This window comes from Rattus rattus, chromosome 14, assembly GCF_011064425.1.
Source record: "Rattus rattus isolate New Zealand chromosome 14, Rrattus_CSIRO_v1, whole genome shotgun sequence".
NCBI classification, from domain to species: domain Eukaryota; kingdom Metazoa; phylum Chordata; class Mammalia; order Rodentia; family Muridae; genus Rattus; species Rattus rattus.
Genome location: NC_046167.1, coordinates 77,351,832 through 77,375,790, shown reverse-complemented (window position 1 = coordinate 77,375,790; position 23,959 = coordinate 77,351,832). Strand labels below are relative to the sequence as shown.

Below are 23,959 nucleotides of genomic sequence, written 5' to 3'. Positions count from 1 at the left end.
CCCCTTTCAGTAATATATAAACTTTGCAATTCTTTCCTCTCCCACTAACCTAAAGATATAAATAGCTTTCTCATTAAAGGGTCTCCCGAATAACAAGGTTTCCATGTATCCTCTGTTTCCAGAGGAAAATTTTAAAAAATCCTGAAATCTAGAAGGGCATTGTCCATATTTTTCATTCTCTCAAAAGACATTCCAATCATCTCCACCTGGTCCATTTCATCACAGAATTTTACCCACATTCTATGAACCCATGCTTGTCACTTGGCCCTACCATAGCCTTGATATTGTTTTCTGGAGGAATTCTATAATTAACACTGAGCTGCAGAACTCTGCACATAGAGTTTTAGTGGCAATCTTGAACACTGTCTAAGGGTAGATAGGCTTATTAAAGAGCACAGGTGAGGGTGGTGGTGGGGGAGAAGATGTTGGAAGCCTGAAGCCTTGACTGCAGCCTTGATATCTACTTAGATACCATCAGATCTTGGGGTGTCTTGCAGTTTATAATTCCAGGTTTGTAGAATATAGACCTTTTAGTTGTTGTTTCTTGTTTTTCAAGACAGGGTTCTTTTGTGTGGTCTTGCCTCTCCTAGAACTTGCTCTGTAGACCAGGTTGGCTTGGAACTCAGAGATCCGCCTGCCTCTGTCTCCCAAATGCTGACATTAAAGGTGTGTGCCACCCCTGCCTGGCTTCTATCTAGGCTCTCAAGTGGCATCAAGTCATCCAAGTGTTTCTATTTTACACCAGCTATTATATATATGCCTTGTTTTTCAATGCATATATACCATTCCATTGCCTGACCCTATCTCAATCCACAGTAGAATGGCCCAGTAACTTTTCTCAGTGAGTTAAACTGACTACTACAATGCTCAATGAGCTATGTTTGATTTCCGGAGCCCACATGGTGGAAGGAGAGAACCAACTCCCACAAATTGTCCTCTGGAACTCATATGTTCATATAACATGAGCCCCACAATAAGTAAAATGAACAATAAAATTATAAAAAACCAAAGTTTTCTTTTACTGGAGGAGGTACCATTTTGGTTTCATTTAAATAATATTGAAAGAAATATATTAGCACATGTGTCTTTGTGGATGTTTCCAAAGATTGCTCTTCTAGTGTGTATGCATATTTGCAATGAATGGACGGTCTGTCTCCTTACAATTTAGACCAACTCACCCTCTACACCAAATCTGATATCTCTAGCCCTAATTTCAGTACCTTCTTAGGAGGAGTCCTAATTTCAAAGTATTATCATTAAAAAAAAATCTAAGTATAAGTTCACCATTTTTATTATCATAAAGGAAACACAGTGTGAACAATACAAGGTTGATTTAATTTTATTCCCTCCTCGTAATAACTGTATGAAGCAGGAGTTAGTAACCAATGCGTAGCTGCAAAACAACAGGCAAATAAGTCGTGCAGCACTGTGCAAGTAATTTGGATACTGTGTGTTTCCCATCTGTCAATAGAAAAATGTAAATAATGTCTTGTTTATCCCCTGCGTGGAATGCACCAAGAGTTACATAAGGCATAGCTAGGCTCAGAGTGATTGTTACTGAGATGACATGGTGTAGATATAGGTGAAATTCTCTGAGTTTTGTAGAGCAGGGAGAACGAAGAGACACCAGTCTGGATGTCTAGTCTTACTTTCCAAACAAAACCTACCCCCAAAATAATAGTACAGGATCTGGTATCACAGAAAGCTTCTCTCTCTCTCTCTCTCTCTCTCTCTCTCTCTCTCTCTCTCTCCCTCTCTCTCAACCTCTCTCTCTCTCTTTTCAAAGTGCTTTCTTAGACAGATCTGCTCCTCCACAGTCATAAGCAGGTTCTGTTGCTTATTAGTTTCTGTTTCTATCACTAGAAGGGATTTTAAAAGGATATATATATAAAAAAAAAAACCAGGGACAATGAAATGAGCAATAAAAAAGTATTGGTTCTGATTTTCACTTAAAATCCCTCTTACAAAGGGCTATTCACATGACAATTACAAAACAGCGTTTCATAATTTCATATTTTTCCTCATAATTATCTCTCTTCATTTCTTTTATCAACCCCCCCTTTCATTTTCTTTCTTAGGAACAAAACTCTGTTGATTATAGAGATCTTTTTTTATACAAGGTGCAGCAGACTGGGCAGTAACTGAAGTATTGGCTCCCTCCTTAGAATTCCATTGGAAACTTTTAATGTATGGATTTTTTTAATATACCAACAAATGAAATAAGCTGTTATTATTTAGAAGTCAGAATAAATATTAGTTCAGTGTAAGACAGATGAGCTGCGCCCTAAGGGACTCACTGGAGAGAGTATACATAATCCTCAGTGGAGACAATACACTTTACTTGAATAAATAACAGTAAAAACTATATACACAGTGTTATAGTTATGGTTAGTTTTCTGTCCATTTGACACAAGCCGGCATCATTTGTGAAGAGAGAGGATCAACTATGGAAGTCATCAGGCTGACCTGTAGGCAAGTCAATTTGACACTTTCACGATTGATATGGGAGGGCCTAGCCCACTGTAGGTGGTGCCGCCCCTGGGCAGGTGATCCCGAGTAGCATAGGACCAAAGACAGAGAAAGCCAGGTAGGAAAAAGTCACTAAGCAGAGTCCTCCATGGTCTCTGCTTCAGTTCACGTGTCCAGGCTCCTGTCTTGAGTTCCTGGCCTGACCTCCCTTCATGTTGGGTGATAAGCTAGAATAAACCCTTTCCTCCCAAGTTGCTTTTGGTCAGTGTTTTTAATCATGCCAAAAAGAAATTAAAAGACACAGAGGACCACTGCTTTGTGGGTACAAAGTCCTCCACAGTCTTGAAAGGCCCCTTGAACATCTGCCTGCTCCTCCTGCAGGGACCTCCAAAGCATCTTGCTCAGCTTTCTGAAATATATCTCAGAGGATGTTGAGGTCTCATTGGGCCTCCTCCTCTTGATGAGGGGCCAACATGCCATGGTAATTCCTCCTCAAAGCCCTGCCCTCTCCTCATCAGGAACAGCAGGGGATAAGCCCAGGCATGGTCCTCAGAGCCTCCTGTAAAGAGCTTGTTTTCCACCCCCTTGCTGTGGTCAAACTGTTAATGGCTTGTCTAGGGTTGTTGAGGCCATGAGACCTGAGAGTGGTACAGGGTTTGGGGTGGACAATAAGCGAAGACAGGTCAACGTGTTTTGAACAAACACACTCTCGTACCTGGAAACTCACTGCCATCGTCTCAGAATGCATGACACCGCTATTACACATCTCACGTTTTTAAAGAGTTTAAAAAATGATATTGAATATTTACCAGGGAACATTAAGTACAGTTGTATATGTAGAGACAGGAAAGGCTGAGCCCTCAGCGCTGAGTGTAAGAGTAAAATCCTAGAACAGCATGCATCATACAGTACTCTTAAAGGCCACATAAAGTTAAAGGCTCGGGGTTGGGGATTTAGCTCAGTGGTAGAGCGCTTGCCTAGCAAGCACAAGGCCCTGGGTTCGGTCCTCAGCTCTGAAAAAAAAGAAAAGAGAAAAAAAAAAAAGTTAAAGGCTCTATCTGCGAGGTAAACAAACAGTGGCCCTGTTTATTCCTAGAGAAACCTGGAAGAACGCGTGGGAAACTGTTAATGGAGACGTTGGTAATGGGAGGAAGTGGGGAATCTGGGTTGGAAATGCTAGCTATCAATGTCTCGTGATTTTGTTGTTCAGTATTATTTGAAGTGTTTTAGTGAAAAATTGCTCTAATAGTAAAACAAATGGTAAACAAAGTCATCTTGCTCATGCGCTTTCACTGGTCAGGAGAGGGGCTCAAACCCCTTCATTTCATTCCTTTGTTTCAGTCGCCAGCCCCTTCCCCACTGTCAGCTTCCTTCAAACCCTCCAAGAATTAATTCAGGCATCTCCATGTATACAAACATCTGGAAAGGGCCCATACATATGGAGAGAACTTTTTTATGCTCTGTGTGTAAAATGAGACCACATTATATATCTTCTTTGACGTTTCATTCCCCTCTTAGGGAGGAGATAAGTAATCTGAAACTGTAGTGCCCTCTTCCATCAGACCTAACATTTCTCCTGAAATTCAAGGAAATATACAAGGTAATTTCTTTGGAACAGTAAAATGTGTACACAATATTAATGAATGAGGAGAAGTGATGAGTTTGTTCTGATGTTCTCGAACACAGTGGAGCAGGTCACAGTGCCATCTCAGTGCCCAGAATGAAAAGGATTTAAACTTTGAAAGTTTGCATGGATTAAATTTCAAGAGTTTTCATTTTTCATCATTCTCCCTACCATAGTTGATGGTGAGTCCATAAACTTTGGAAAGAACTCCGAGGAAGCCGGAATATTAACCTAAGACTGAAGGAGCATCCCACCCCTCCTCTAGAACACCACCCCACTGCTCCTTCACTAAGAGAAACCACTGCAGCAAAGACAGAAGGAGGCACCACCAGTCTTTTCAATGTAGGTTTTATAGAAATTCTGTACATCTTGTAAAAAAAAAAAAGAAGAAGAAGAAGAAAACTCAGAAGTCACTGTTACAAAACTGCTTACAGCACAGATTGGCAGGTGCATTTAACTGGAGTAAAATGTCCCAGCATCTACACCATAGCATGGACCTTCAGCAACTCAGCCGCCATTCCCCACTGGGCAGAGGCCGGTCTGTGAAGGGGAACGTCCTCTGTGCAGGTCACCCGCTGCCCAGTCCTTCCCTCTTCTTGTCCAGCGGCTCACACAGTGGGGTAGATGGCATACGTAGCAATCCCACAGTTGTTGTTCTGGTCTTTGGCCATCTTTATGTAGCCATTCATGCCCCAGTCTTCACCCCAGCTGGAAGAAGGACATGCTCGCCATTAGGAGAAAGAACTGCAGACCCTTCATTACATTAACCCTTCTTTGCAACACAGAGACAGAGGCTGCCTTAATGGATGGGATAAAAGAAGGCAGAGGGTCAACTATGAGATACCCGTTGCCACACAACTGGGAATCAAAGGAAAGAGGGGACAGGGAATCTCCACCCACATTTGGCTCACAACTAGAAATGCAGTGGTTCAAATTCCGTCTTAAAACTCCCCCCATGGGTTCGATCCCCAGCCCCGAAAAAAAAAAAAAAAAAAAAACTCCCCCAAACATGTCCAATTCTTAGTTACCCTAAGACTTCCGTATTCAAAATATGTGGGATAAATTGCTGAAACCTGTGTTTGAATACCACCTGAAAACCATACTTTCCCCTTAGTGTTTCAAACATGAGTGCTTTTGACTATTTATACCTGTTCTTGACCAGCCAGTACTTCCCGCCGTCTGATTCTTCACCATAGCCAACCACCAGGACAGCATGATCCATTTCAGTGCTGCTACAGTCTGGTTCATAGTACATGCCTGCAAGGTGAAATCCAAGCCAAGTGAGAGGCTCCCATGACCCCACATATCTGCTGTCACATCAGTAATAGAAACATTTCTAATTTCAGGGCCCAGACAGGACTGGTTCTGTGTTAGTAAGCTAGGGATATCAGCTCTTTTTTAACATAACGGAAGTGAAGGTTAGCATATGTCCTCAGGAAAACACATGCTTGGGAAGATGTAAGAAACGCCAACCTGCAGGAATCAAGAGGCTCCCCTGAAAGTGAACTAGAAATTAGAATACCTTTTTGAAATACTTAAGATCCAGCATCTGAACAAAACTCAATAAAATTAAAACACATAATACCTGATTTTGCTAGTTAAAAAAATGCAATGGATATATGTTCACAGGAGTGTGTTTAATTAATGTTAAGTAAAAATGACTCATGTAAATGTTGCTTCTGTTAAATGTAATACGGACAACTCAAAATATTTACATATTTTATGCACCCAAAAGTCATCAAATTTACAGGCCGTGGTGGAAGCCCAACCATTATGTATGATTACTGGAAGAAGCCATACTTACCGCCACTGTAGAACCTGAAGGATTGGTGATGAGAGTCGATTCCAACTGAGATAGGCCCCACACTGGCCACGGCACTCATAAGGTCATCTTCGCTCAGTGGGACTTTCACAAAGCCTGTAACATTAGCTGCCGAGTACTTAGGATTATACCGGCATATTCCATCCTTTGGAAGACAAAGATTAAAAAAAAAAATCGTGGTTATTGCCATCCACCTCCTGGGGAACAGGAGTCACTCAGAACTCCACTCAACTGACCAACCATCACACAGGTGACTCGGCATTTGCTGCTGAGGATCTCCAAGTGTACATGTCTATAAAACGTCACCAAACCTGGCAGGCTGGTAGATTTCAGTGACAGAATCTAGCTCACTTAGATAGACGTTCCTATTAATAACAACTTTCCACAGTGGAGAAATCTGTACTATTTGTGGGACGGTTTGCATAAACTTCATGTGAGCAGAAGCAGGGGCAACTACACGGAAACGACGGAATCAGACCAGCATGTGAAGGCTGCCACTTTGATAGCGGCACTTGGGACTTAGGATGGATTCTAAACGTGAGTTCTGAGGACTTTGCAATTGTTCTGCTTTCTAAACCTGGCCAGGAAAAACACCTTAGGATTTGTACCTACCTGTGCTTCATATGCATAGGACTCCCCCGTGTCCAGGCCTTTGTTTTCTTTCACATACTGGAAGGCAAACTCCATTAAGCCACCATTACAACCTAGGTTTCCATATGACCAGGAGCAGTCCACTAGGTTCTGTTCACTCAGAGAGACCAGTTTGCCCGTTTTCTTGAATATTTGTCCTTCCAAGGAACCAACTGCACTGAAAGCCCAACAAGAGCCACACTGACCCTAAGAAGAAAGAAAAGGCTGTCACCCACAAAAATTAATACAGGTGTTTGATAACAGTGCACATGACCCAATACTTTCACAAGCAGTGAGCTCTATAGAACTCCACTGTCAGCAAGCCAAGGTTGGTATTTCCTTCCTGGCTTCCTGGTGGACAGTGATACCTGGAATGTGCCATGTGTCCTACCTGGTTTTTCACAGGAGTCACATAGCCATGCTCTCTCCAATCCAAAGACTTGGGGATATCACCCAGAAAGGGCTCCCGGAAGATGGTCGTCTCCTTGGGTCCCATGCTTTGAAAGCCAGTCATCAATTCCCTGAATTCTGTATTTGTCTTCAAGAAAAAGTAAACAAATCATTGCAAATGGAGAGGTGACTTAAAGGACCCAGAGAGGAAGAACCGTGTTCAGTGATCCCCGCCACACTCACCAAATCACCAAAGGCATTCATCTCCAAGCTGAAGCCATGCTTCCCCTTCAGATAGTCCTCATTGTGCAGGGTGATCATCTTCATGTTGTTCTCCCACACTGCTCTCTTCTGTCCTTCTTCATTCTGCAAGAGATACAGTGTGTGGTCTTTCTACTTCAAGCCCAGCCTTAGTTCCCTCTGTGGACCTGCTGCTACAGCCAACAAGAACCAAGGCTGTCTGTCCATTTCTGGAAGCCATAACCCAGGGCATGTGGCAATGAGGTGGTTTGCTGTCCGTGCTCCTAAAGCATGTCATGTAGTCAGGCCTTAGAGGAACTGCTTCTGCAGTACAAACTCTCTAAATTTGCCACAGCAAGGACCACTGTCTGCGTGTTGCCCCTGGACATGTCCGTTGTACCAACCGTGTTGTATGTTTTCCCATGTTTGGTCTTCCATTCCTCCCATACAGCATCGAAACTGGGGTCATGTGTTGGAGCAGCTGAGATCATCCCCAAGCAAAGGGTGGCCAGGAGGAAAATTGGAGTCATGCTTTCAAACCCTAGAAGTGGAGAAGAAATGAGGTTCTTTCTGGTCATGGAAATTCTTCAATAAACTCTTATTTCTACATAAGATGTTATTAAGGTCACTATGATAGAACGAGATTTTTAAGCTGTCTTTCAGTGTTTGTTGACATGGCTAAGGATGACTTTGGCTTGTAGCACACCTGCAAAACACATGTCACAAGTCAAACAACCGTGAAGAGTAGTTGTGGAGGGCTCCAGGATTTAGATGGTGTGGGAACTGTGCCTGACGCTCACCACAGGGTCTGGATGCGCCTGTGATTCAGAAATGTAAAGCGACAACTTCTCAAGTACTCATAGTTTGTCCAGGTTTTATCCCATTGATATTCAGGTCTCTTAAGTTAGCCTTAACTTATGTACAATGTGTGATCCTCCAGTACAAAGAGACCTGCAAGATGTGGTGGGATGGTCAGAAGACATCTTCTTCTTGGATAGTAAACACCAAGAGCCAGAATATGCCTCAGCTCTTTTTTTCCTGAAATCTTTCTGGACTATTCCTCTAGAAAACGTTGGAAGGACATCAGTTAGGAATCTGTGTGCTCCACAACTGGGATGTGCCTTCGGAATCCTACTTTACTGCTTCAATGAGGAGTGCATGGGACTATCCAGAAAGGGCCATGCCAAAATTGTGCCACATGCTATTCCTTGGACACCTGGGGCATGAGACCCAGGGACGGCCCCTGACCATTTTTACATGAGAATGATCATCCCTTTTGGCCTACGGAGTGGCAGCTTATATAAAGGGACAAACTGATACTTCCTGTGCCCATGGGACCAGAGGCAGTCCACTAGGGTCTGCTCACTCAGACGAACCGGTTTGTCTGATTTCCCATTATTGATACTTTTTACACACCTGAACTCCTGAACAGTCTGGTGACCTCCTGGCATCCTTACCAAACGGTCTCTGCATCCCCACACCAGTTCTGCTAAGACGGATCTGGTACTCTCACTCCTGAGGGAGCTACAAAGAATCTCTCTAGGGTGCTCTTCCAGTATCAGCTCCAAATGTCGTAATAGAGCTACGGGGGCTCACCTGGGATGTCTACAGCTGTGCAGGTGGCTTCACAGTCTCAGGTCTTCAGAGGTTGCTGAGATCCCAGGCGCTAACCCAGATGCATGTGGATCCAGATTTTATACTCCAAATCTATGGCTCCAGGATAGTGTCCCTGCCCAGTTGCTCCTCCCTGGAATTGGCTTAGGTGGGCAATTGGATTGCACCTCCAGGCTGTGGGACTTCAGGCGCATACTGACGCCGATTCTCACCCTGACCTGGGGCATTGGGTGTAGGCTGCCTTGGTGGGGTGTAGGGAAGGGAGCAGTGGGTCCCGGCTTAGGAAAGTAGAGTGTGTGAGTCTCATGACACAGCTGAGAAAGGCTCTTACAGAGGCTTGGCTCAGGATAGAAAATTCTAGCCAACTGTGTATGGACTTCCAGCTCATCCCTGCATTTTCCTTAGAAGTAGAGATTTTTGTTAAAATGATTGTCACTGCTTCCCAGTGAGCAATCACATCCTAGCCCAGTGTTTTCTCTGTAAGTTCCTTCTTAGCTGGGTCTCCTTGAAGGTACAGACTCTGGGCCCATTCTCCGCAGTGTCAGGGAGGAGAACACATGGGCTTCTCAGAATCTTTAGAGGCAGGCAATCTCCAAACATGGCGGAGATGGTCACAGGCACCCCAGGTTTGGGCTGAGGTGAGGGTGCTCTGAGACTGCAGGGCACTTGTAACTCATCTCATCCGGATTGTTCCCTCCGGGTCTTCCTTCTCCAGTATCTTCAGCTATAGCAAACGCTGTGAGGAATTTGCACAAACCGAGGTGGAGAACAGGAAAAGTGACTGGGATTTTGGAAATCTGAGCTTATAGAATGTTTTCTTAATTGCTGCCTTAGGGTTGACTTTAGGGCGTTACTTTCACCATGGTCAATGGTGGGAGTGAATAGGGTTTGGACACATTTTAGGTGAGGAAAACATGCAAATCTACAATGTGTAGATAGACGCTCTTAAAATTAAAGTAATAAGGGAAATAAACCAAAATGTTCTCAACCTTCATTTTGTAGTAAGATATATTATAGAAAGCATCTTTTAGGGAAACGTTGGTGTGATCTTTTCTAGACAACCTTTGTCAAGCATGTCCTGTGTTCGTTTATTAAATCAGTCATTGTTTTAATTTATTTATCATCTCATTGATCCTTATGACTCAACTAAAGACATAATATCAGGCCTGTGACTTTTACATTATGGTACAGTATGCCCAAATGGGAATGACCTTCTAAGAATTTCAGGTCTGCACATCAATGTTCTTGGTGCCACACTTACTGTCTTGTATCCCTGTCATAGATCTTCAGAGTTTATTCATCTGTTTTCTAAGCTGAAATTCTGCCTTAAATAATAGTCTTTTCTCTCCCAGACTCTGATCTCTCCCCTTTCCTGTGTGTGAATTCAAAGATTGCTAAGGGCACAGAGCTTGTTTCTGCCACAGCCCTGTTGAAAGTGAATTGCTGTTTGAGCTAGTAGACGTTTAGGATCCTCAGCAGACACATAGACATCATATGTCCGTCTCCATGTTTTCTGAGGTTGAGTTGCTCCTACACATGGAGATTTCATGCTTTGTTTATCTGCTCAGCCCTTCCTGGACTGCCTTTAAACTTGCTTCCTGTCAGTCACACGGCTGCCCCACCATATGACCGACGTATTTCTACCTTCTGCTTTTAACCCTCTTGGGTACACATTCAGAAAGACAGATGATGGGTGTGTAATTCTCTGCTTTCAGTGTCCTCCATGTTTCTGAGGAGCAGGCAGCATTATACTTCCCCACCAGTCATGCCCAAGTTGTCTGCTGCCCCTGACATATGGTGCCTCCTCTGCTTCTCTTTTCAATGATGCTTTCCCCACCTTGTGGAGTGGGGGTTCTAGCGGAGGGTCCTGAGGACCAGTGCTGGAGCCTCTTTTCTTTCTTTTTTTTTTTTTTACTTCAGTGGCTCTTCATTACTCATCACATTCAGAGCCACACCTGTTACAGGCCTTAATCCATCATAGCTGAGCTACTTTATTATTTCATTGAGTTTTAGGTGTTTTTAAAGTTACATTTTTTTTGTAGTTTTGTTCCATTTACAGACACCCATGTGTACCATGCCAGTCAAGTTAAGATAAGAGATCAAGTTTTGGTAGTCAGTATGGTCCATTCCTTCCACTAGTTACATTTGGTGGCTGTTGCCTTTAACCCTGGAGCTATTTTGACAGCACTCGATGCTGTTTAATTTAAATTTAAATTTTTTTATTTTCTTAAAAAATCCTGATTTAAATTAATTTTCATTCAAAAATCTTTTGAACATCCAATTGTATAGATGAATTCTTTTATCCTGCTGATATTTTTATTTAATGAGGGGTTTGAAAATTGGTGAAATCCCACCTTGTTTAATAGCACTTTTATGTTGCACCCCCATATCATTGCAAAACACCCCATCAGCTGATGACCCCTATGTTCTGACTTAGGTGGATAAACCCACTTGCTTCTGGGAAAAAATGATCGATTTCCTGCAGAGCCATGCATCCTAGAGGTGTTACTCTAACCTCCCACCCAGCATTTCTTCCCTGAGCTGCCTCTGCAGGGCTGCTCTAAGCTGGCCTGTTAGGGAGCTGGACAGCAGACCTTCATCCCAGAGGGTTTGCCCACACCTGGGAAGAGGGAATGCTACACAGAGAGAAGATGCTCAGCAGACACACCCTGCTGTGCTTTCCCACTGGAGCCGGAAAGCTCTTGGGAAATCACATTCCAGCATGGCTGTGGATTCCTCTTCAAACCTGAGCTCACACCCTGTTTCCCTGCACACCTGCACGTTTGCGTCTGAAGTTCCCCATAGCATTTCAATTTGCTTAAAAGCAAACAGATTATCGCCTGCATTTTACATATCAATCTTCCTTTCTTTCTTTTGACCTTTGTTTTATTTTTGACATTACGATTTAATTATATTTTCTCCTTTCCTTGCCTTCAACCCCCTGCAAACACCCCTCCCTGAACTTCAGTGTCATGGCCTCTTTTTTCATAAATTATGTTTACATGCATACACCTGTATATTCCAGAAAATCCCAACCAACCCAAATGCTGAGTTATGGAGCTGAGTCTACGAGGATACATCCACAAACGACTCCCACACCTAAGACTCACGTAATGTTTGGGAAAAGAGGCATATAGACTATGAGAGCCAGAGGATCAAAGTCATTGCTGTGAGCTTGTTTCCCTTCACAGCACCAGGAGGTAACTCATAAAATCTTACCAAAATAACTGAATAAACCTGGGTCAGTGTCACCCATGACTCCTATAACAGGGTGAAAACTATGACAACTGCCTCTACCATGCCAAACTGCTCCAAATTTTAAATTACACTAGAAAACCAAGTTTTGAGGACATTTAAGCAGGAAATCTGAAGGTATCAATATTTCACACCTGTCACTGAAACATCTGTGTGTACAGCATCTGTGAAATGATGTTGGCCTAAATCACATCAGACTCTTGAGTCTCGGGCTGCCCCAATGGGCACTTCTTTGTCACATGCATTTATGGTCAACCATCTACTTCTTTAGGTTAGGGAAGTTTTCTTCCACGATTTTGTTGAAGATGTTTTCTATCTGTTTGAACTGGGAATCTTCATCCTCTTCCATGGGTTTGGTCTTTTCGTTGTGTCTCAAATTTCCTGGATGTTTTGGGTTAGGAAATTTTTGCCCTTCATATTTTCTTTGACCACTGTGTCAATATCCTCTAAGGTATCTTCTATGCCTGAGATTCTTTCTTCCATCTCTTGTATTCTGTTTGTCATTCTTTCACCTGTAGTTCCTTACCTCTTTCCTAGGTTTTCCATCACCACGGTTGCCTTCATTTGTGATTTTTCTATTGTTTCTGTTTTTTGGGGGTGGGGCTGAGAGGTTGGACTGTTTTCTTCAGTTCCTTCACCTGTTTGATTGTATTTTCCTCTATTTCTTTAAGGGATTTATTTGTTTCCTCTTTAAGGGCTTCTACCTGTTTCCCTGTGTTTTCTTGTATTTCTCTAAGGGATGTATTTATATCCTCCTTAAAGGCCTCTATCATCTGCATGAGATGAGATTTTAGGTCAGAATCTTGCTTTTCAGATGTGTTAGGGTATTCAGGGCTTGCTGTGGTAGGAGAACTGGGTTTTGATGATGCTGAACCACATTGGCTTCTGTTGCTTTTGTTCTTGCACTTGCCTTTTGCCATCTGGTTACCTCTGGTGTTAACTGGTCTAGGTATTTCAGGCTGGAGAGGCCTTCTTGGAGACAGGAGAGCTGTGTGACCTGGGTTAGAGCAGGCATCCTGGGAGGCAGGCAGTACTGTCTCTGGTTAGGGCAGAAGTCCTAAGTTTCTGGTTAGAGCAGTCCTCCTGTGTTTGTGGTTAGGGCAGACCTCCTGGGAGACAAGCTAGCTATAGGGTTTAGGGGGCAGGCAGAGCAGGACAGATCTTAAGTCTGCTGGGCTCTGTGGGGATTGCAACTAATATGGGTATTGGAATGGGTGTCTCACTTTGTCCCTGGTTAGGGTAGACCTCCTGGGAGACAGGCAGGCTGTGGAGTCTGGGGCAGGCATGCCGATTTGATTCGTCTTTTCTTTAGTCCCATTTTCTACTTCTGTTATTTTGGCCTTTTCACCTTTTGGCTCAGTATTTAAGGAGCTGTACCAGTGCACACTAAGTTTTGGGATCCTACACAGAAATGGGAATCCTTGACATCCATATGTAGGGGAATGGAATTAGAGCCATATCTAATCCTAGTGAATGAAAATCATTTCTAAATACACAAAGAGGTGGATATGGAGCCTGCAAAGCTAAAATCCTAGATGTAAAACCAGATCCAAAACCACCTCCTCAAGATAACCCCTGCTCCTGTGTTTGTTCTAGAATTCTTTTGTGGAATTATTACACTTCCCATCATTTTAATGCACGGAATCTTTTCTGATCCTTGGGTGCACCCCCTGCCCCCAACTATCCCAAGCACAATCAATTTCTGCTCAATAGCTTCATAAGAAGTTTCTGAAAAATTTTGTCTTGTGCCCAAGTAAGTCATTTACATATGGCATGAGATGACAAGTAAGGGGGGACACTGGGAAGATATTCTGTTAGGGCCTTCACTTCTCCCATTGGGAATCTTAATCATGAGTGACAATGAATGTCCTGCTCCATGTGTGACAATGTTAGCTCAGATTCCCTCTGCTCCCTGCAGACTACAATAGGGTGTTCATCATGAGTTCTTTTCCTTTCTTATATCTTGTCAAGCACCGATTGCAACATCATTCCAAGATAATTATGTTGAAGTTTAGGCCCAGCTACAGAACAGCGATTTGTTTGAAGAGTGTTTATATTATATTATTTCACCAAAAAGGTGACAAACGTTTTGGTGTTTTTTCTTCTTCTTCTTCTTCTTCTTCTTCTTCTTCTTCTTCTTCTTCTTCTTCTTCTTCTTCTTCTTCTTCTTCTTCTTCTTCTTCTTCTTCTTCTTCCTCCTCCTCCTCCTCCTCCTCCTCCTCCTCCTCTCCTCCTCCTCCTCCTCCTCCTCCTCCTCCTCCTCTTCTCCTCCTCCTCCTCCTCCTCCTCCTCCTCCTCCTCCTCCTCCTCCTCCTCCTCCTCCTCCTCCTCGTACATTCTGATTGCTGCTTTCTCCCAGAGTCCCTCTCTTTCTCCTTTAAGAGGGTCGGGAGCTCCCTTTGATTCCCTCACCCTAGCTCACCAAGTCTCTTCGGGTTTAGGTGCATCGTTTCCCACTGAGGCCAGACAAGGCAGCTCAGTTGGGCAATAGATTCCACAGACAGGCAACAACTTAACAGACAGCCCCTAATCCAATTGTTGGGGGGTACATATGGAGCCTGAGTTGCACATCTGTTACATATGTGCTGGGGATCTTAGGCCATCCCATATGTGCTTTTTGTTTGGTGGCTGAATCTCTGAGAGCCCAGAGGGCTCTGAGGTCTGAGGGTCCAGGTTAGTTGACTCTGTTGGCCTTTCAGTAGAGTTTCTATCCCCTTTAGGGCCTACAATTCTTACCCCCAAGTCTTCTGTAAGACTCCCTGAGCTCCATCCAGTGGTTGGATGTGAGTTTCTTTATGTTTCATTCAGCTACTGGGTGGAGCCTCTCAGAGGACAGTTATTCTAGGCTCCTGTCTGAAAGCACACCACAGTGTCATTAACAGTGTCAGTGATTGGTACTTGCCCATTGGATGGGTCTCAATTTGGGTCAGTCATTGGTTGGCCGTTCCCTCAGTCTCTGCTCCATCTTTGCCCTGCACTTCTTTTAGCAGGACAAACTTTGGGTTGAAAGTTTCGTCGGTGGGTTTGTCTTCTTATCCCTCCACTAGGGGTCCTTGATGATTACAAGAAGTGGCCTCTTCAGGTTCCATATCCCCACTGCTATGCATCTCACCTAAGGTCACCTGCAATGACTCTTGGGATTTTCCCCTATCCCAGGTCTCTGGAACTTCCTAGAGATTCCCCCTTCTCTGCCCTTAGTCCCCCAACCTCCAGCAGCTACAGATTTCCATTTATTCTTCTAGCTCTCTCTTCTGTCTCTCCCCACATCTGATCCTGATACCCCCACTCCCCTCCCTATACCTTCTGACAGTTTCCTGAACAGAACACCAATGGTTCAGGATCAACAATTACTAAATGGACTTCATAAAACAAAAAAGCATCTGTAAGGCAAAGGACACTGTCAATAACCCAAAAGTGCAGCTTATGGGAAAAGATCTTCACTAACTCTACATCCCATAGAGGGTTAATATCCAAAATATATAAAGAACTCAAGAAGTTAGACTCCAGAATAACCCAATTAAAAGTTGGGCTAGAGAGCTAAAACAGAATTCTCAACAGAGGAATCTTGAATGACTGTGAAGCACTTAAAGACATGTTCAGTGTCCTTAGCTATCAGGAAAATGCAATTCAAAATGACCCATCATAGTGGCTAAAATTAGACAAACTCACGGGACAGCACATGCTGGAGAGGATATACAGAAAGGGGAAGACACTTCTGTTGCTGGTGGGACTGCAAACTTGTTCTGCCACTCTGGAAATCAATCTGGCAGAAAAACCGGGAATATTTCTACCTGAAGACACAGCTATAGCAAGCTCCTGGGCATATACCCAAGAGATGCTCCATCACACCACAAGGACACATGCTCCACTACATTCATAGGCTGTTTGTATTAGCCAGAAGCCAGAAACAACTCAAATGTCTCTCAACTGAAGAGTTAGTACAGAAAATACGGTTCATTTATACAATGCAATACTACTATTCAGCTATTAAAAACAAGGACATCATGAATTTTGCAGGCTAGAAAATATCATCCTGAGTAAGACAACAAATGCTATCAAGGCTCATGGTTCTCCTGAACTGTGACAAGCCTAAAATGTCAGTTGGAGTTCTGACACTAAGATGTTCCTCACACCTACCTGACTCACAGGCCTGGGTTAAACCCCAAATCATCACTCAATCTGTGAGCTACTACCCTCTCTGACCACATCCTGCATCATACAGCACCTGCATCTTAATGCCCAAGCTCTTCCTTGTATAGTCACCATTCTGTCTTTCTCCTCCATGGACAAGGCTAACTGTCTCTTCTTCAGGCCCATTGTGCATGCTCATCTGTCTTTTTTTCTCAGTAGCCCCTGCCTTCCATAGTCCTTCCTCTGACTGGCTGCTTCCTGACTTTAGGTTATCAGGTCCCACATCTTACCAAATGTCTCCTGGTCAGTGGGGTGATAATATGCCTACACTCAAAACTAAATCTCATATCATACTACCTTACAGCAGTGCACAGCATGCACATCAGTGGTGGCAATCCTTTCTGTAAAGAGCCAGATGTTTGGTCCTACTCATCTCGCCCTATAAGGACCTTCACTAAGAACAGGTAGGAATTAAGTTTGTAGGGAGAAACAAAGGATGAGATTTAGGTGATCCAAATCAGCTAGAACAGGATAGATTTAATGCCAGAGAGGTGACATTTCAAGTTCTAGTCACATGATGATCAGGGCATATGATACAATCACTGATTGACCAACAGATCTATAATTCAAAGGGATTTGTTTTTGTTTTTGTAGCTAATGACAGGAAAGAGGGAAGAAGGGGTGATTAAGGGGTGAATGGGGGAGTTAACTGCACTCCTTAGAAAACCTGTTTTTGAATCTGCATCGTCTCTTTCTTAATTTTGCAAGCACCAACTGCCTGGGTAAGGGATAAACTTCTGCAGTTTGAGACAGCTGGATCACTGGATCTCACACATATTGGTTATCATGCTAGGAGCTTATCAATGGTAACTCTTAAGACAAGTGAAAGTGAACCCGTGTCCCTGCTTCTGAGTTGTGAGGCCCTGTAGGGTTATGAAGGTGCCATTTCAGTGTGCCAGCATCCTGTGATGGTAGACATAGCTAGAGAGATGGCTTCTACAAGGTGACAGCAGGACACAGGGCTGATGCTTCAAAAACAGTCATTAAAGCCCATGCTCCATTCAGTGGAACAACCTAAAGTGCCATTTTGCTACATAATGGCAAATGGTTTAAGCTTTGTAAACATATGTGGATTAAAAATTAAGTTCTGGACTGGAGAAATGGCTTAGGAATTAAGAGCACTGGCTGTTCTTCCAGAGGACCAGGGCTCAATCCCCAGCACCCACGTTGCAGCTCACAGCTGTTTGTAAGCCTAGTTCCAGAGGGCCTGGGACCCTCACACAGACATACTCATGGGTAAAAAACCAATGTACATAAAATATTAATAGTAATCCAGGCATGGTAGTGCATGGATTATCCCAGGAATGGGGAAACAGAGGCAGGCCAATCTCTGAGTTCTGGTCTAGTGAGTGAGTTATACTCAAGGGTACACAGAGAAACCATTTTTCCAAAGGAAAAAAAATAACAAAATAAATTCTAAAAATTTTACACATGTTTTGAGACCACGGTTGAGGGTGTGTACCTCAAAAGCCTGATGAAGGTTGTCACATCATTGACCTAATGACAAAAAGAATCTAACACCCTTCCGTAGAACATCATCTTCACCTTTTCCAGATCTTCACACTCAATGACACCTATGAGTAAGAGAAGCCACCATACCCCAAACGGAAGGAAGCACCACCAGTATTTTCAATGTAGGTTTTATAGAAATTGTATACATCTTGTAAACAATTAAAATCCAAAAGCCGTGGTCACAAAGCTGCTTACAGCCATAGGGTGCCAGTTCAATTTAACTGGAATAAAATGTCCCAGAATTCACACCATACATAGCGTGAAACTTCAGTGGCTTGTCCTCCATGGCCTACAGAGCTGAGGCTGGTCCAGGAAGTGGAAAGCCCTCCTCAGTCCACTCCTTGTTGTTGGGCAGCTCAAACGATAGGGTAAGAAGCATCGGAAGCAATCCCACAGTTGTTGTTCCAGTCTTTGGCCATCTTTATGTAGCCATCCATGCCCCAGTCTCGACCCCAGCTGAAAGAAGGACACACTTGTCATTTAGAGGAAAGAACACAGCACGGCCCCTTCATTACACTAACTCTCCTTTGAAACACAGTGACAGATGTTGAAATACACAAGGACGGTGAAAAGCCACCCATGTTTGGGTCAGTACTAGGAATGCAGTGGTTCAAACTCAATCCAAACCCTCTCCAAAACATGTTAGATTCTTATCATGGTTACCACACCCTAAAATATCTGTATTCAAAATATGTGGGGTAAATTGCTAAAACCTGCACCCAAATACTGCCTGGAAACTTCCTTCCCCCTTAGGGTTTCAAACATGGGTGTTTTTGGCTATTTATACCTGTTCTTGACCAGCCAGTATTTCCTGCCATCTGATTCTTCACCATAGCCAACCACCAGGACAGCATGATTCAGATTAGTGCTGCTACAGTCTGGCTCATAGTACATGCCTGCAAGGTGAAATCCAAGCCAAATGAGAGGCTCCCATGATCCCACAGTGTCTGCTGTCACCATCAATAATAGAAATATTTCACTTTCAGGGCAAAGGCACACCCCAGACAGGACTGATTTGGTGTTAGTGAGGCTTGGGACATCACTCTTTTGTAACATAATGGAAGTAAAAGTTAGCATATATACTCAGGAAAACATGTGCTTGGGAGGATGTAAGAAACTCTAGTTTGCTTATAAAGTATAATGAAACAGCACGAAACACAAAATATGGGTATCAAGAAACACCACTGAGACTAAGCTACAGAAATGGATTATTTATTTAAAGTCTTAAAGAGTCAGCAACTTCAGAAAATTCAATAAAATTAGGCTGCATAAAACCTGATCTTGCTTATTTAAAAAACTACGGTGGACACATGCTCATAAGATAGTCCTTAATGTCAAGGAGAAACGACACATGTAAATATTGAATGCACCACCCACAAGTCAAAATATTTACATTAAATGCTGACACATTGACAAGCTGTCCTGGAGGCATAACTCTTCCTTATGATTACTGTAAAGAAAGCACTTACCACCCTTATAGAACTGGAACGACTTGTGCTTAATATCAATTCCAACTGAGATGGGCCCCACAGTAGCCACAGCCTTCATCAGGGCATTTTCACTAGGTGGGATGCTCATGAACCCCACGACTTTAGCAGCAGAGTATTTAGGATTGTACCTACACGTTCCATTCTTTGAGAGGCAAAAGAAAGAAAAAAGAAAAGGTATTGCCATCCACTTCCTGGGGAACATGAGTCATTCAGAACTCCACTCAGCTGAGCTCTTATCCATCTAAGTGACTCAGCGTTGGCTGCTGAGCATCTTTAAGTGTATGTGTCTATAAAATGTCACTAGACCTGACAAGCTGGTAGATTTCAGTGGCTAATAGAAATTAGCCCATGTGTCTTCAGTCACAGCCCTTAGGTATTCTTACTGATAAGAAATTTCACAGTGGAGAAACCTGTGTTATTTGTAGAATGGTTTGCCTGTGTTCCATATACACAGAAGCAGGAACAGCTACAAAGAAACCATGGAATGGGACCAGCCTGCAAAGAATGTCATTAATGGTGGCACATAGGGTAATGGGATGGATTACATCGTGGGAAGATGTGTTCTTAGGACAGGCAGACTGTGTGCACAATTGCTTGTAAAACCTAAGCTGGTGCAAAAGTGTAGGATTACACTTACCAGGGCTTCATATGGATAGGACACACTGGTGTCCAGGCCTCCATTATCCTTCACATACTGGAAGGCAAAATCTGGCAAGCCACCATCGCAGCCTTTATTGCCATGTGACCAGGAGCAGTCTACTAGGTTCTGTTCACTCAGAGGGACCAGCTTGCCTGTTTTCCGGAACACTTGTCCTTCTAGGGAACCAACTGCACTAAAAGCCCAACAAGAGCCACAAAGACCCTAGAGAAGAAAGAAAAAACTGTCATCTACAAGATTAATACAGATGTTTGGCAGCAATTCTTATGACCCAATAATTTCACAAGCAGTGAGCTCTATGGAGCTCCACAGTCAGCAAGTCAAAGATGGCATTTACTTCCCGCCTTCCTGGTGGACAGTGATACCTGGAATGTGCCATGTGTCCTACCTGGTTTTTCACAGGAGTCACATAGCCATGCTTTCTCCAATCCACAGACTTGGGGACATCACCCAGAAAGGGCTCTGGGAAGACCTTCATCATCTTGGTCTTCTGGCCTTGAAAGCCAGTCATCAATTCCCTGAATTCTGTGTTGGTCTTCAAGAAAAAGTAAACAAATCATTGCAAATGGAGAGGTGACTTAAGAGGAACCAGAGAGGATGGACCGTGTTCAGTGATCCCCGTCGCACTCACCAAATCACCAAAGGCATTCATCTCCAAGCTGAAGCCATGCTTCCCCTTCAGATAGTCCTCATTGTGCAGGGTGATCATCTTCATGTTGTTCTCCCACACTGCTCTCTTCTGCCCTTCTTCATTCTGCAAGAGATACAGTGTGTGGTCTTTCTACTTCAAGTCCAGCCTTAGTTCCCTCTGTGGACCTGCTGCTACAGCCAACAAGAACCAAGGCTGTCTGTCCATCTCTGGAAGCCATAACCCAGGGCATGTGGCAATGGGGTGGTTTGCTGTCCGTGCTCCTAAAGCATGTCATGTAGTCAGGCCTAGAAGGAACTGCTTCCACAGTACAAACTCTCTAAACTTGCCATAGCAAGGGCCACTGTCTGTGTGTTGCCCCTGCACATGTCCGTTGTACCAACCGTGTTGTATGTTTTCCCATGTTTGGTCTTCCATTCCTCCCATACGGCATCGAAACTGGGGTCATGTGTTGGAGCAGCTGAGATCATCCCCAAGCAAAGGGTGGCCAGGAGGAAAATTGGAGTCATCTTTTCAAACCCTAGAAGTGGAGAAGAAATGAGGTTCTGGTGACATTTCTCCCTTAGAAATTCAGGCTACTGCAGTGGAATAAACTTATTTAAATCAATCTAGATTTACTTAGATTTGTTGAAAAGCCTAAGAATGCATTTTTCTATCGAATACATAGGGATTCCTCTAGTGAAAAAAATTAAACAGATAAAGAATGAAGAATCCTGCCCATGGGCCCAGGATTTGGAGTGTGCACAGTGTTCCCTTAGCTCACCACAGGGTCTATATGCACCTTCTGCTTCAGAAGATTAAAGCAGCAATTAACTTAAGACATAGGTGGCTCAGGTTTCGTGCCACTGTTGTTGAGGTCTCCTAAGTTAAACGTGACTTATGAACAGTGTGATCAATAGAACATGCAAAGAGTTCTGAAAGATTTAAGGATCACCATTTATCTTTTTCTTGGTCAGTGTACACCAGGAAAGGCTATGACTTGGTTCTTACACTTTCAAAATCTTTCTGGGATTTCCTCTCTGGAGAACCTTAGCAGTGTAACTGTTAGGAGTCTGCCTGCTCCCTAACTGTGATGGGCCTCCAGAATCCTTCTTCATCGTTTTAATAAGGACAGGTCACAAGGCTAAGTGACTGGGAGGCAGATCTATCAAAAGACAGACTAGTGCACAATTTCAGGCTTAAATTGTATAGTGTTTTGATGTAACGCTCCAGATAGGAATATTACAGTAGGCATGCAACATGCTCCGTCTTCTGCACCTGTTGATCAGACCTATGAATTATACCTGACGGCCATGAGAATAACAATGATTGCAGTTGTTACAGGAGCGCTTCTTATGTCCAGGCCTTGACACTCAGTTTACTTTTGGGTACCCTACCCAATTTTGGCCCCCTGAAAATTCTGGTGACTTCCTGGGACCTCCATTCACCATACCCTGCCTGCATCCCTACCACGGGTGTGCTAAGGTTGAGTTGATATTCTCATTCCTGAGAATATTATGCTGCAAGGAGTCTCTCTAGGGTGTTCCTGCAGTGTCAGCTCCAAGTCTCCCTTGATAGAGCTATGAGACTCACCTGGGATGTCCATAGCTGGCCAGGTGGGCTTCACAGTCTCAGGTCTTCACTGATTGCTGGGATCCCAGGCTCTGTCCCAGCTGCATGTGGATCTCGACTTTATATCCCAAACTGTGGCTCCAGGACAGTGTCCCTGCTCCGTTGTCCCTCTCTGCACCTCCAGGCTGTGGGACTTCAGGCGCATACTGACGCCGATTCTCACCCTGACCTGGGGCATTGGCTGTAGGCTGCCTTGGTTGGATGTGGGGAAGGGAGCAGTGGGTCCCGGCTTAGGAAAGTAGAGTGTGTGAGTCTCATGACATAGCTGAGAAAGGCTCTTACAGAGGCTTGGCACTTGGCTCAGGATAGAAAATTCTAGCCAACTATGTGTGGACTTCCAGCTCATCCCTGCATTTTCCTTAGAAGTAGAGATTTTTGTTAAAATGATTGCCACTGCAGTGAGCAATTACATCCTAGCCCAGTGTTTTCTCTGTAAGTTCCTTCTTAGCTGGGTCTCCTTGAAGGTACAGTCTCTGGGCCCATTCTCCCCAGTGTCAGGGAGGAGAACACATGGGCTTCTCAGAATCTTTAGAGGCAGGCAATCTCCAAACATGGCGGAGATGGTCACAGGCACCCCAGGTTTGGGCTGAGGTGAAGGTGCTCTGAGACTGCAGGGCACTTGTAACTCATCCAGATTGTTCCCTCTGGGTCTTCCTTCTCCTTTATCTTCAGCTATAGCAAACACTGTGAGGAATTTGCACAAACCGAGGTGGAGAACAGGGAAAGTGACCGGGATTTCAGAATCGGCTTTGATTGGCACTTCTGAGCTTACAGAATGTTTTCTCAATTGCTGCCTTAGGGTTGACTTTAGGGGTGTTACTTTAACAGTGACTGATGTTGGGAATGAGGTAGGGCTTGCACACATTTTTAGGTGAAGGAAACATATAAATCTACAATGTGTACCTAGTAGATCTTACATTGAACAAATAAGGAAAAATAACCTCAAATTTATTCAACCTTCATTTTTTTTTTACATAAGGTATACCACATGAAACATATTTTGGGGAAATAGTAGAGTCATCTTTCTTGAACAACCTTTGTTGAGCATGTTGTGAATTCTTTTACTAAGACAGTCATTGCCTTTTTATTTATCATCTCAGTTCTTATATAGATTCAATCAATATCATATACATGTAAAAGTCGGACATGTGACTTCTTCATTGTGGTAACTATACCTAAATGGAAATTCTAACAACTGCAGACCTGTACACCAATTCCCTTAGTGCCATACTCACTGTGTTATAAATGTTCCTCCACCTTTCCCCAACTTTCCCTTCAGACTCCCTAACTCCACTCCGATGTTTGCATGTGGGTCTCATTGTTTGTTTCACTCTGCTGCTGGGTGGAGACTCTCAGAGAACAACTGTGATAGGCTGCTTTTCTGCAAGCATTGTAGAGTATTATTGATAGTGTCAGAGATTGGTGATTGCCCATGGAATGGGTTTCAGTTTCAGTCTGTTATTGGTTGACCATTCTTTCGGTCTTTGTTTTACCTTTGTCCCTGCATTTTTTTTTTAGACAGTACAAATTTTGGTTGAAAGTTTTGTGGGTATGTTAGTGTCCTTATTCTTCCACTGGGGGTCCTACCTTGCTACAGGAAGTGGCCACTTAGATTCCACATCCCCACTGCGAGGAGTCTCAGCTAAAGTCACCCCCATAGACTCCTGGGAGCTTCCCTCAATCCAGGTCTCTAGCATATTCTAGAGATGCTGCCCCCTCACTGGCTGCAGATTTCAATTCATTCTCTTGGCCCTCTGGCCCTCTCTCCTGTCTCTCCCCACACCTGATCCTGAACCTCCATTCC

The 23,959-nt window shown here is 43.7% G+C and overlaps 2 protein-coding genes across 2 annotated transcripts; both read right to left on the bottom strand.

Moving 5' to 3' along the window:
* Positions 1 to 4,701: 4,701 nt before the first annotated feature.
* On the bottom strand, positions 4,702 to 7,705 carry LOC116883669 (cathepsin L1-like). Its single transcript, XM_032884866.1, has 7 exons — positions 7,580 to 7,705; positions 7,179 to 7,301; positions 6,937 to 7,083; positions 6,528 to 6,752; positions 5,898 to 6,060; positions 5,242 to 5,350; positions 4,702 to 4,801 (listed from the first exon to the last, which is right to left on the bottom strand). Exons 1-7 carry the CDS (start codon positions 7,703 to 7,705, stop codon positions 4,702 to 4,704), a joined length of 993 nt encoding a protein of 330 aa, XP_032740757.1.
* Positions 7,706 to 17,859: 10,154 nt separating this feature from the next.
* On the bottom strand, positions 17,860 to 21,053 carry LOC116883594 (cathepsin L1-like). Its single transcript, XM_032884773.1, has 7 exons — positions 20,928 to 21,053; positions 20,527 to 20,649; positions 20,284 to 20,430; positions 19,875 to 20,099; positions 19,217 to 19,379; positions 18,535 to 18,643; positions 17,860 to 18,203 (listed from the first exon to the last, which is right to left on the bottom strand). The coding sequence occupies exons 1-7, from the start codon at positions 21,051 to 21,053 to the stop codon at positions 18,104 to 18,106; spliced, it is 993 nt and encodes a 330-aa protein (XP_032740664.1). The 3' UTR covers positions 17,860 to 18,103.
* Between the last annotated feature and the right edge of the window lie 2,906 nt (positions 21,054 to 23,959).